This window comes from Lycium barbarum, chromosome 2 (genome assembly GCF_019175385.1).
Source record: "Lycium barbarum isolate Lr01 chromosome 2, ASM1917538v2, whole genome shotgun sequence".
In the NCBI taxonomy this organism is placed as follows: domain Eukaryota; kingdom Viridiplantae; phylum Streptophyta; class Magnoliopsida; order Solanales; family Solanaceae; genus Lycium; species Lycium barbarum.
The window spans coordinates 145,847,213-145,861,902 of record NC_083338.1 but is presented as its reverse complement, the minus strand read 5'-3'; the positions used below and the strand labels follow the sequence as shown (position 1 = coordinate 145,861,902).

Genomic DNA, 14,690 nt, shown 5'->3' with positions numbered 1-14,690 from the left:
CCATTTTATTTGAGTGTGAACGAAGTGATAACACATATGGACCCCCCCCCCCCCCCCCCCTTCATGGTGCCCCGAGTTTGGGACGAAATTTTTAAAAATGTGCTCGTCGGTTCCTTATTAAGATTATATTTAAGAACCAGTAGCTGTGTAACCAATTATTCTTGATTTTTGGTGCATCATTTTGTTTATTCTGTCCAGTGTCATCCGTCTTGACTTGTGAGTCATGCTAGAACGTTAAAAATAAGTAGACCACATATTTGAGCACACTGATCTGTAAAGAAATGTCAATTTGACCACCTAACTGCTGATGCTGATGGTGTAAAAATAATTGGAGGCTGAATTAAGGTCTCTTCTGGAATTATAGTGGTAATATAGTAATGAACAATCTGATGAATGTGCCGGCCTTATTTGCAGACTCATATATATTTTTGTGCAGAGTGCCTTTCAAATGCAGTGGTCTTTAATTTTTGGCCTTCGCCTAAAACTCCTAGGTTCCGGGTTCGAATCTCCGTTCAGTCAAAAATTTAAAATAATTTTGTCAGGTAGAACTTGGATTAGCAAGGCAGAGTTTTGCTTGCGAAACTCTCGTTTGAAGGTAAAATTCTGCCTTAAGGCAGAGTTTTGCCAAAACCCTACCTAAGGTAGAGTTTGAAACTCTGCCTGAAGTAGGCAAAATTCTGTTTGCTGGCTTAACTTTGGTTTGAATAGGCCTAAGTTTGTTATAAAATTCTGGCTTGCGATTTTTTTTTCTTGACTTAGCCGGGGTTTGAACTCTAAACTTCATGGTATTAGATTTGACTTAGTCGGGATTCGAATTCTAAGTCTTATGGTATTAAGCGAAGGATAAAAATTAAAGACCACCCCAAGAAGGACATTCCTGCGAATTTTCCCTTTTATATCACTTTGAAGGTTACTTTTTTGACATCTAGATTTGATGACAAATGCCATCAAGAGATCGCGGCTAATAATTGGACTCTCTTGTTTTTCTTTTCATTCTGGTCAGTCTTTTGACCGTTTAATGTCCATTTTACCTTTTCAAACTTCTCTCTGGGAAAAAAAGTTTTTGTGATAATTGTGTTGTCAGAAGCCTTTTGAAACGGAAAATTTTGTGGTGTAGTCAAAATGTCATTGCACTTTTTTAGCTTTGCCAAAAAGGACTTGCAAGCCTACGTTTTACTTCTAAAAATGAATGATATCGAAGCTAGACTATGTACCTAAAAAAGAGAATATTTAGCTCATCCGCAACTACTATGTTCTTTCCATTAACATAGTTTACGATGTTGTTACCAACGTAATTTCGATAATCTCCTTTGTGATTAAAAAATGGAAAAGAAAGATGATAGATAAAAAGGATAAGGTGCTTATTAGTTCCAGTATTGGGTGTCCTGTTATGCGATAGAGTAATATTCATGTAATTATTGAAAGGGTTGACATTGAGTGTGCAACAATGATTTTCTACCCAATATCTCGTGTTTGGTGGACATGGCAGTCTATTGTTTTGGTAAGGAGTGGTTATCCCACCTAAAGCCTATTAAAATGATCATTTGTTAAAGGCGATCATTGCTGTTTCTTACTTAATTTTCTTTTGTTTATTATAGCATGTATACAAGTTCTAAAAATGTGTAGAAAATCAAGGATTGGTGCGACCTTGCGATTTCGTAACAGCTAAAAGCGACATTTGTTTGTTCATAAGACATTGACACGGCAACTACAAAAGTTGTTGGCAAAGGCCTTTCCTTTTTAGCAATTTAGCTAAGCTATTTGGAATCGTGGATTTTCAAATTTTCTCTTCTCACGCTTTATTTTATAACAGATATTGTAAAAGTTTATCTGTACCGGATGTACCATATTAATTTATCATGGTTAAGTCATAAGTGATTTAATGACGTGAGAACATATATTAGTTAATCTTAGTTAAATAAAGAAGTAAAAATATACAAACACGTCATGCATCGATTCGTTTGGTGTATATGAGTGAAAATTATTTCCATCCCCCAACATTGTGTTAAAATTAAAATTTTCAATTAACTTTAAACGATAAACATTCTTCCCCTTTTATCCTAAATGACTTTCGTAAATGTCTATTTTACCCTTATATTATCAATCTTTATCATTTTTTTACTTCTTTAATATCATGATATTTTTCATTTTTAGTCAATGTAACAAATTTTCTATGGAAAAAAATAAATATTGCTTTTACGACGAAAAAAGAAAAGTGAGAAATACCAATTGACGATATACACTAATGATGTTTTATAATAAAATAAATGAGAATAATCAAAAACTAATTTTATTGACAATATCAAAACTCTAGTATCTATTTATTAAATGAAAATAAAAAGTAACAGAAATTTTATAAACATATTTAAATGCAAGTAATACAAAAATAATTAATAAGAAATAGAGGTATATTTTATAACAAAATTTTAAAATATTATATATCTATATTGTAAAAACAACAACATACTTAGTGGAATTCAATCAAGTGAGGATATATTTATATTGTAAATGAAATTTAAAAATAATTTAAAAACTATTCCACTAGAGACAACCATAATTCGTTTAGTTATATGGACAACAGAAAAAATAATGAAGTGAAAATTAAATACACAAACGTACATGTTTAATGTATGTAATATCATTAGGAATATTTTAAACCTTTTATAGCAGGTTATTTATCTCATTTATTATGTTATTAATTCAACCTTTTATAAATAGCTATCTATAGCTTTTTTTAGTGACCTGATCAAAGGAGATAGAAGTAAAACTCAATGACTTGCCCTTCCCTTAAAGAAAAACAAATTGTCTCTACGGTCATTATCAACTCGTTATCTTGACAATTAAGGATACAATAGTTTTTTTTTTCTTCTCAAAATGAATAATAATTAAAAACAACACTCAAAACATATGACAAACAATTTAAAGCTCCTTCCCTTATTTTGATCTCCAAGTGAAGGAACTCTAAAAGGACAAGGAAACAACACTTGGAGCTTTCCTAGTAGTTCTAATTACTTATTCCCTAATCTTTTCATAATTAGGCCTCCTCTCTGTCTCTGTAACAACAATTGCCAAATCCCTTTTAAATATAAGTTAATCACTCGGATTAACTTAATATTCTCTCTACTTCCTCACTATACAATTATTTAGCTTGGAGAGAAAGTGAAAGTGTACATTTTATATAGCACCAGAACTAGCACATTGCTTTCTACACTGTTTCTTTTTTTCCTCTCTTGGGAAGATGATTATGAAGTCCCTTCCTTCTAAAGCATTGATCATTAAAATCAACTTGGTTTTCTTGGCTTGCTTCTTAATTGCTTATGTTGCTATTCTTTTCAAGCCATCAACTTCTGTTTATCATGAATATGCAGCATCCCTTGTTAGATGTTCATTGAGAGAATGCCATCATAAGGTAAGGTGAGCTTTTTTTGTTTCTTTGTAGAAAAAATTACTTCGAAGTATACTAATTTTACACTCCGTTATACTTCGGAGCTATTCATATTCGTGGCATTAGCGAACTGTCCGTCCGGTATTCGCTCATGACTTTAATGGACGAAACCTGGCTGGACCAGGGTATAACAAGACGATTTACTAATGTCAAATGTATGAATGAATCCAGGGTATAACAAATGATAAAATTAGGATACTTTCTAGAGTAAAGGTGAAATTTCCTTGTTTTTAAAAAGATAAAAAATTCAACTTTCTCATTTGGTGTTCGAAATATCTTAATTTTACACTTCATAATGCTTTGTGGTTATTCATTCCATTGTCGTTAGCAAACCGTCTTGTATTTGCTCTTCATTTTAATGAACAAATTTACGTTGGATCCTTGTCAAAGTCAAGAGCAAGTACGATAAAATTTGCTAACACCAAAGGTACGACCGACTCCAAATTATATGGAAGGGTAAACTTAAGATATTTGGTGGGGTACGGCATAAATGCATTTTTTTGTACCCTTTGTCCTCCTTTTTATTCAGTTCAAGAAAGTTATAAATCAAGATTCATCTATTTGAAAAGAGAAAAAACCCATGAAGTATTTTTCCTGTTTTCTTGTTTTAAATAGGGAGAAGGAGGAATAAAGATGAAAGCAGTGTTAGAAGAACGAGCTATAGAAAATGGAGCAAAGGCAGAGAAGATGATGGTGAAGCGCGAAAAGCCAATTTTTTTAAATAAAATGGGGAGAGGAATGAAGATAGGAATGGTGAATATGGAAGGTGAAGATGTTAGTGAATGGAAGGTCCATGGACAGATAATCAAAGTGAATTTCGAGAAAGTTTCGGATTTATTAGAATGGAAAGACTTATTTCCAGAATGGATAGATGAAGAAGAAGAGATGGATGGTAACGAGTGTCCAGAAATACCAATGCCAGATTTCAATAACTATAGTTACATGGACATAATAGTTGTGAAATTACCATGCAATTATCCAGAAGAAGGGTGGGGAAAAGATGTTTACAGGCTACAAGTGAATCTTGTGGCTGCAAATTTGGTTGTGAAAAGAGGAAAAAGGGATTTGAAAAATGGGAAAATGAAGTTGATTTTCCTGAGTAAGTGTAGGCCTATGGTGGATATGTTTAGATGTGAGGAGTTAAAGAAAAAAGAAGGGGATTGGTGGTATTATAAGACAGATATGGAGAAATTGGCTCAAAAGGTTTCATTGCCAATTGGTTCTTGTAATTTGGCTTTGCCTCTCTGGGGAAAAGGTATGTTACACTTACAAATATCACTACTTGTTTGCTACCATTGCTAATGCAAGATTTCTTCTTTTCTTTATCTTTCTTGATATCGCGAAGTTGATTCTAGCCGGTAAAACCATCAAACATTACGTTTTCAAAAAATTAAAATTTCCGTTATAACATGTTAAACTACACTTGTGAGAGACTTAAATCCTTAAGCAGTATTGGAATGTGTTAAATCCAAAAAAGGGGATATAACGCGCCAGGTAGGGGTCGAACCTACGACTTTCTGCTTAGGAAACAGACGCTCTATCCACTGAGCTACAGGCGCTTGGTTGTTTGAGAGTACTAAAATTTTACTACTATTAGTTATCGCCCTTTAAAAAAATCTTTAATCGTAATATTATTTTCAAACGTTTTCGTCCCCTAAGTGTAATAATCGTATCAAATGTTTTGCTCCTCACCTAATTGTAATAATCTTCTTAAATATTGTTGGCAGGTGAGGATTGTCTGACATCTAACTTGGCTATTTTTGTAAGACAATCGATGGTATAATTATGAGTTTTAAGTAATTATTTACACATCAAGTGTGGAATTTTTACACCATCAAATCATTTTACTTATTGTAGCAAGCCAACAGGTAGCCTGTCGTACTTTCAAAATTAAAATTTAAGGAGACTTACCTATAAATATTTTTCGAATAATGTGATAATGTAAAATATTTCTTACACTGAAGGTTGATTTGAGAGTTTGGTGGCAAAGAGAGGAAGAAAAGCATTATCCTGTTAGTCAGTAAAACGTTTGGTAGATGTTGAGACATCAATTGTGTCTACTTACAGTTTTGCATGTAGAATAGAAATACAAAAAAGGCAAAGGCGTGTCATGAAAATTGCACGAAAACGATATCAATTATACTTTTTTCTTCATAGAAACTAGAGAGTCAACGAAAATAAGAGCTAGCCACCATCTTTGCTCTCTTCAATTAATCAAGAAGCTAATAATATAAATTAATTGAACATAAGATGCAAACTAAAATATCTAAGTTCACATGCTGGAGCTTTCTATTACTTCACTAACTTCCAATATTACATTTATTGCTCTTTTTTCAACTACAAGTACCGATTGAAAAATATGAAGTGTTATTATACAACTCGTTTTCATATAATTGCATTCAATATATAGTATTATGAGTTAACTTCTTTATTGCATAATGTATTCACTATCAAACAATTCATAATGAGTGGATTTGGACTCAGAGGCGAAATAAGGATGTGACCCTTATGAGTTCTGGATTCTCGAACATGATTTTCAAGCGTTAGTAATTGAGTTTTAAATTTAATTTTTTTACATATTAAGTGATATTTTTAAGAGATAAAAAAGTTAGACTAAAATTATTGGTTTCTACCCAATCCACATGTTATATATTACTTATGTACCTGGATTTAGTATTAATAAAATAAGGAAGGTTACCTGCTACAAATAGTAAATACATTTTCAAATAAAATTCTTTATACTTTCAGTAGATTCGTATGCTGTTAATGTATTTGTTTTGCATGCTTTTTTGATATTTTCACTCCCAACTTTTAATTTTATAACATGTTTGGCAAACCATTGATTACAGAAATCAACGAAGTCTATGATATATCCAACATCGAAAGCAGCACAAAAATAGCACGAAGAGAAGCCTACGCCACAGTTCTTCATTCCTCAGAAACATACGTTTGTGGTGCAATAACACTAGCTCAGAGTCTTCTTCGAACCGGAACCAAACGGGACCTTATTCTTCTTCTAGATAACAGTATTTCTGAACCGAAACGAGATGCCCTAACTAGAGCTGGCTGGAAACTCCGGTTCATAAAGAGGATAAGAAATCCTAAAGCTGAGAAAAATACGTACAATGAATACAATTATAGCAAGTTCAGGTTATGGCAGCTCACTAACTATGAAAAGATCATCTTTATTGATGCGGACATTATCGTTCTTCGTAACATCGATATTCTTTTCCATTTTCCTCAGATGACAGCTACAGGTAACACCTACGTACTGTGTCGATTTCAATTTATGTGCCTTACTTTTCTTTTTTGTTTATTTTTGAAAAGAATTATTAGATTCCAATATTCCTATTTCACTCTTAGGTGTGTTTGGAAGGAAGGAAAACATTTTGCACGGAATTGTTCTAGAAAATAAGTGATTTTCTTACTTATTTCTACTGTTTGTAAGTAAGCAGAAAATATTTTCATTTACTTATAATATAGGCAAGTACTACAGAAGTCATGAGTGTGTTAGCCGGTGGAGGTACAGATTTAATTTGGGGTGGATCGGGTGAAGGCATCTTGGGTGGGATGTTGGGGATGGAGAAGAGACAATTAGCATGGCATGGTAGTACTTATATAGAACTTGCTATCTCTATACCATCCTCAAAGTCATTTTCCTGATTTAATTTTGAAGGAACTTTCAGATATATATACGCATATACCGAATTGTCCGTTCATTAGTATTTAAATCTTGAATCCGTCATCTGTAGGTAACGATGCGTCAATCTTCAATTCCGGAATAATGGTGATCGAGCCATCAAATTGCACCTTCAAAATGTTCATGCAACGTACAAAAGAGATTGTTTCATATAATGGAGGCGACCAAGGTTTCCTTAATGAAGTGTTTGTATGGTGGCATAGATTGCCTCGAAGGGTTAATTTTTTGAAGAACTTTTGGTCAAATAATTCGAATGAGATCAGTCTTAAGAACCAACTATTCGGGGCAGATCCTCCAAAAGTATACGCGATACATTATCTAGGGTTAAAGCCGTGGGTGTGTTACAGAGACTACGATTGTAACTGGGACATAGGAGATCAACGTGTTTATGCTAGTGATGTCGCGCACAAGACATGGTGGAAGCTTCATGACTCCATGGATGAGACCTTGCAGAAATTTTGTGGGTTGACAGAGCGGAGGAAAATTGAATTAGAATGGGATAGGAAGTTGGCTGGAAAAAAGGGATTTAAAGATGAACATTGGAGGATTAATGTTACTGATCCTAGAAAATTTACTTGATCTCTTTCCCTTTTTTCCTTGTTTTCCCTTTTAATTTCCTTTTTTTCCCTTGAACCTTTGTCGCGTATATATACCACTAGTGTTTTTGCTCAGAGAATTTTATGAACATGGCCTTCACATTTTATTATTTATTTATCGTTGTGTATAGAGGATGGTTGTACTCCATTATTTTTGGAACATGAGAGAAGTAGCTATTATATATCTTCCTTTCTTATTTCCTCCTCTATGTACATTTTGGTAAATGGAAATGGTATGGTAATGTTATTATTTCTTCATATGCTATATGGATTCCATCACGTTAATTACCGGTATTTATTTTCCAACTTAGAAATACCTCATTCCGTCCAAGTTTATATGTCTCCAAAACAGAATCATTTATTTGCTTGCTCTGATTTTTGTTTTTTCCTGGAACGGTGAATTTTGCTTTAGCTAAAAGATTTAGTTGTTTGATATATTAGTTTCAATGTTAGAAGAAACTAAAAGTTACGTTATGATCTTTGATGTTGGATAGAAGAAAAGGTAAATTAGCCAAATGATTGGGGTGAAGGCCAAGAATTGTTATGCGATGGTGATAGAATTGAAAAAACAAAATGAGTATTATTGGTTGAGCAAACTAATTTTAGGTGCACCTAACAAGTGCTAACAAATTGTTTAAATAGTAAATACATTACAATTCAGGTAACACAGTATATTATAGAAGCTTCCAAGAGTGCAAAATCTGAGATGTTGTCGGCTATATATTTTAAAATCAGCAAAAAGTGTCTAATTGGAATAAATTTTAATAGTATAAATGTTCAATATGAACACCCCTAAATTTAGGTATCTAAGTGAAAAATCGTGTCAACTTTAGATGTCTCCCCATGAATTCAACCTATTTAAATTCACAGAGGGAAAAAACTTGTGCATGTTCAATATTTTTAGTTATTTTCTTATGTTGGATCCATAGACATGGGGTCCCCTACTATAAAAATAATTGTGAAAATTTAAATTTCACTTCTTTTACCCACTTCCTTGGTCAATTTTATCTTAATTTGGCACTAGGTGAATGGTCTTTTTTTCTTAAAGAAAATACAAAACTTATTACTCTTTTTGTTCAACTTTATGTGGCAAAGTTAGTCAAAATACTCTATTTTTAAATGAATTCGGACCTAGATTTACTGGGCCATAAGAACCTAGGGTTTATTGGGCCATAATACTTTAGTTTTCGTTAATTGGGCCTTCATCAAGCTTTAATCAAAGTATCAGAGGTTGATGCAATTTGGACTATTGATAATTTAACTGGACTACTGCTCAAGCTCAGATATTGAATCACCTATTTGCCAATTTTTTGCGCAGATTGCCTTCATACGGAGTACCGACTGGTCTTTAATTTTTGTCCCTCAAATCGTTGGTCTTTAATTTTTATCTCTGCTTCTTATTTAATTACAATTTGTGGATTAAAGTATTCTTATTCGCTGGTCTACGAAATCAGAGATTTTACATAGAAATTTTGCCTTGTCCGACATAAGTTCTGTAGAAATGAAGTTATCCGACATAGGTTATATAGTAACTCATTTGCTCGGCATAAGTTTATAGAAACTTTGCCTCGTCCGGCATAAGTTTTGTAGAAATGAAGTTATGTTAGATAACTTAACTCCTATGAAACTTATGACGGACAAGACAATTTTTTTATGTAATTGTGAAATTAGGTCATAGATAAGGGTAGGCCGATTTTTTTTTCGATTTCAGCGGTATTTTCAACCACTTTTTTGTTACTTAAAGTGCCGAAGGACAAAAATTAAATACCAGCGATTTGAGGGACAAAAATTAAAGACCACTCCGAGACAGGAGCATTCGTGCGAATGGCCCCCTATTTGCCCTTGTGATTCTTTTTCCAATTTTGCCCATATGATTTTGGAAGGACATTTTTTATCCTAGTTCATTGCTTATTTTCTGCGTGGCCTAATTTTTTCCTCGGAAAGGAAATGCAGAAGAAATCCTAAGGAATTTTTACTGGTTATAGCTTCTTATAAGACATATTTAATGATAATAACTACCATTTTATTTATTTATATTTAGTAACTAATTTACTTTTTTTATTTACCATCTATAACTACATCAGTAAATTACAGTTATTGATAAATATACACAGTTAAATACACTCAGTAACTGACCGTATTAGACGCTACCATATTCCCATATCCCAAGTTTAACGGATACATCATTATTCAACTTGATTTCTCTCTCATTCTTCATTAATTTTCACCGTTTTTTTCTCCATTACCTCCTTCACGATCAACATTAGCAAAAAAATCTTCCATGATTTTTGGGGAATGTATATTTCTTTAGATTTTTTCTTGCTCTAATAGTGTATTTTCATATTTTAGTCTTTTTCTTTCCACCAATTTCAAGTCAATTGAAGTATTAAATTGCTAGGGTTTCAAGCAAGTGGAAGTTAAATGCTTATACATTAATGGTAGACGGAACAAAATCAAACATGGTTACTCGAGGTATACATTCTACTCTTCAAAATTTTGGTTATCCTTCTTTTGATTTGGGGATTTCTCAACAACAACATGATGTTGTTGCAGGTTCGGCTGAGAGAATCATTGCTGAAAGAAGGACAAAAAATAAGCATGATCCTTCCCACATGCAAAGGTCTAAAAAACCGGTAGTTACAAAATCAACAAAGAAAATAGATACCGGAAAAGAGATGAAGAGGGAAAAAGTCGTACAACATGAAGCAGGAGAAGAGGAAGAGTTTGACCCAGCGATGAAGCAGGTATTTTTGAACTTCCGAATATTTTTGATGTATGTTATGTATTGATGTATGATATGTAATGATGTATGTTATGTATTGATGAATGTATTTGATATATGTTATGTATTGATGAAGAGTGTTTTTTTTTTCGTATTTTTTGAATGTATGTTATGTATTTAGAAAATTGATGAACTGAGAATCATATTTTTTTCTGTGTATCTTATGTTATGTATTTGGAAAATTGGAAAATTGATGAACTGGGAATCACATATTTGGAAATTTGCTGAGTATTTGAAAAGGTTGTTGAACTGAGAATCATGTATTTGAATTTGGAAAATTGAAGAACCTGGAACCATCTTCAATGTATGTGATGTATTTAGAAAATTGATGAATTGAGAACCACATATTATTGAAATTTTACTGTGTATCTGAAAAGGGTGATGAACTGAGAATCATATATTTTTTAATGTACACATGGTTATTTCATCATTTGTGTACATATTTGTTGTAGTTATGTATGGTTCACTATAATTTTCTTCATCAGTTTCATATGATATTCGTATACATATATTTGTTGTGTCTTCTTTTTAATTAACAACTTGTATTTATACAGGATGTTAAATTCTTTGTCCAATATCCTCCCAGTCATGCAATACGATATGCTTCTTACATGAACCCGAAAGTTAAAAAAGAATTGAAGGACAAGCTTACGGATAGACAGTTTGAACTCTTTTCCGAGACTATATTTGGGAAATACCTCGACATGCAGCATTGTGAAGTTCAACCACAGATGTTCATGTTTTTATGGTTAGAGAGCTTAACGGAAGATCGATGAACATGCTATGAGCGACATTGAGGCGCCACCAAAACCAGTTAGGCCAGCAGTGGATTATGGCAAAGCTGACATAATTGATATTACTTAGGATTGATATAGGAATATTTAATTGTAATTTCAGACTATGGCTATTTTGATAGCAAATATTTTAGATTTAGTTAGTTTAAGACTATCTTATCATTTTACTTAAGTTTTAACTGGAACATTTAAGCTTATTCTAATTTATCAAAGTTGTGTGATTTTATTTTGGGAATTTAGATGGATGTGTATATCTGGATATATCTTGGATGCGACTAAGTGAGGTACACTATAAATACGTACACGTATTTAGATATTGAAACAAGGGGGTTATATGTATTTAAAATTGCCAAACCCATAAACATTAACATATTTCAAATACATCTGCAACTTTTTCAGATGGCAGAGTCAGATACACTGTTTAAATTACATGTATTTGATGTATGTTGGAATCAATACTACATTTTAATATACGGTGACCATTTTTTGGATGAATGTGTAAATCTGCCTACATTCTAATATACAGTGACCATTGTGTGATTTTGTTTTTGCAATTTATATGAATGTGTATATCTTGCTATATGGGTTATATGTATTTGAATTCGCCAAATCCATAAACATCAACATATTTCAAATACATCTACAACTTATTAAGATGGCAGAGTCAGATACACTTTTTACAATATATATATTTGAAGTATTTTGGCATCAATAGTACATATTAAAATATAGTAACTTTTTTTTTTTTGAAAGAACTGATGCAGCCTTTTATATTCATTTGTGAATGAATTTAAAGATAATTATTCAATACAATTCTAAATGAAGATATCACACAAGTAGTATGTGAAACAGATTTCGTTTTTCATTAAAAAAAATGCAAACCAACAGTGTATCTAGTGTAACAAATCTAAACTTTTACAAAAAAAAACAACTACTTCCTTCTAGGAGCATTACTACAAGATCGTCTATTGTGTCCAGTCTGTCCACAAGTACTGCAAGCATGTCTCTTTTTTTCAAGAAGCAATTCAAATAACGGTTTATCACACTTTTTCTTCGGCCTACCAGGAGGTCTCTTGTATCTTGGTGACAAAACAACATCCTCTGATATGTATGTTGGAATCTTCCATTCCCGCTCGTCAGGGAGAGGATCCACGGCGACATCATACGTCTTCACCACGGTGTGCGGTTTGAACAATTCGGAACAGTAATCATCAGCCATTAGATTTTTCTTCTTAATGATAGCCCATGATTGTGGGCATGGAATTTCGTCTATTTGAAACATCCGACAACTGCAAGTTTTGTTGTCCAAGTTAACGATGAAACGCCTTCCTGCATCATATATTCTGTACAAGTATTCGGTTGATAGTTCGACCTACAACAGATCAGTCAAATTCAACAAAAACATACTTCACGTGAATTCAAATACACATAAGTTCATGATTACATACAATTATCAACGCTTTTATCAGTTGTAGTTATGCACAAAGGATACATCGCTAACCGTTTGTTCTCTTTCTTCAATTCCACATACACCCTAACACTCATATCATTATGTATTTCCATTGGCGTATCGTTACTTTCAACGATATATTTGATGTATATGTTTTTCAGTTGCATGTCTATATTCAGCTGAGTTGCAACTGCTTGTAATAAATCTATATATGTCGAATATTCTCTGAAAGCCACTGCATCGATTTTGAAATTCACATAGCAGTTTTCATTGTTCCAATTACCTGAGTGTCTTAGCAACGACGATACAGTGGACATTCTTGTACTCAAAATGAATGAATTAGTTGAGATTGATTACAACCTGAAATACATTATAAAATAATAGACAAAATTAATACAAAAATCAACTACATACATATTTTCAAATACATTAACATTTGTGTATCTGAGATAGCTTATGAAAACACTATCTCAGATACATAAATACACACACACACACATATATATATATATATATATATGAAACATATTTCAAGCAGAAACTGTGTTTATCAAATACACACATACTTTCAAATACACCAATACATATGATAATGAACACATGAAACAGTCTACCAAATACATAAATACCTACAGAATTATATATACAGCAATCCATTCTATACAGTATGCCAAATACATTAATACTCGTGACAAACATAAGAGATATACTATACACTGTCTCAAATACAAAAATACATACCGAGATATCGTATGTATTTATGTATTTGGAATGGGAAAACAACAACACAGCAAAAAAACCAAGATTTGTGTATTCACAAATTGAAACAAACTATATAAATACGAAAACTGAATGTATATGTTTTCAACACACAATTCATCACTGGTCAAATACCCAACCAACATACAACACAAAAATACTACATTCAGTTTTTTTTCCGAACATATAACACATTTATTTGAAGCTCGTCACTGAAGAGGAATTCAAAGACGAAGGTACTTACGACAGTTTGACAAATAAGAAGTAAAAAAACTACAAAAATCAATTCCAATCTGAAATACATTTTTAGTGTTTTTATTAAAAAAAAAAACTCGAACTTTCAAATTACCATTAGAATGATCGTATTTTGCTGTGTTGCTGTTTTTCCTCTACAGTTGATTGGTTTGAATTTTTGAATTTTACGTTGCATTTGAAAAAGAAGGGTGGAGAGAAGGAGAATCGTGAAGAATATGGAAATGGAAGCTAAATTTGTGGAGCAGATTATGAAAGATATTATTATGAATTATATTTTCCCATTTAAGACCAAATTAAATGCCTATTTCTAAGGGATCTGTTTTTAAAGATACAGCTTCTGAGTCTATTTACTATACCGTAAATACATGCAATACATATGGTAATTAACTAAAAAGGTAGCTACGAAATGTAATAAATAAAATGGTAGTTACTAATGGTAAGAACCTATAATAAGGTAGTCATTCCTGTAAGTTTGTCAAATCTTAAAAGGGGGAATAGTTGTCCTAATGGGCCTGCGTTTGGCTGGAAAAATCCAGTCCTATGTGTCTCAATTTGTACTGGCCCGATTAATTTGTATTCGAGTCACTTAAGGTCTATTAAAGCAGAAAACACTTTCAATTAGAATTTTTTTCGCATCTAAGATTCGAATTCGAGACCTATTAAAGGTGGATGAATATATTAGCCATCGCCTCAATCATTGTTGGTCATATATTTGTACTTACATGTTTTCCCTTGATGTATCCATACACATAAGGACAAAACTCATAAAATATCTCACATTAATAATCTGGATTTAAGTTATACAATTTCTAATCAATTAATTAATGTGTTTTAACACGTATTTGTCGTATTCCTTTGGTTACTAAGCTTATTTTTATGAATTAATGACTAAGTAATTACTATCTTTTT

The 14,690-nt window shown here is 32.3% G+C and overlaps 1 protein-coding gene and 1 non-coding gene across 3 annotated transcripts; one reads left to right on the top strand and one right to left on the bottom strand.

The window, feature by feature from the left end:
* Positions 1 to 2,783: 2,783 nt before the first annotated feature.
* On the top strand, positions 2,784 to 7,999 carry LOC132627869 (UDP-glucuronate:xylan alpha-glucuronosyltransferase 2). 2 transcript variants are annotated; one of them, XM_060343474.1, is made up of 4 exons: positions 2,784 to 3,409; positions 4,061 to 4,700; positions 6,295 to 6,702; positions 7,198 to 7,999. In XM_060343474.1, the coding sequence occupies exons 1-4, from the start codon at positions 3,239 to 3,241 to the stop codon at positions 7,722 to 7,724; spliced, it is 1,746 nt and encodes a 581-aa protein (XP_060199457.1). In that variant the 5' UTR covers positions 2,784 to 3,238; the 3' UTR covers positions 7,725 to 7,999. The 2 variants fall into 2 exon arrangements, with proteins under 2 accessions (XP_060199457.1, XP_060199458.1); XM_060343475.1 differs by having other exon boundaries at positions 3,276 to 3,414.
* Positions 4,932 to 5,004, bottom strand: TRNAR-CCU (transfer RNA arginine (anticodon CCU)). Its single transcript has one exon. It is a non-coding gene; the product is annotated as a tRNA-Arg (tRNA).
* Positions 8,000 to 14,690: the final 6,691 nt, after the last annotated feature.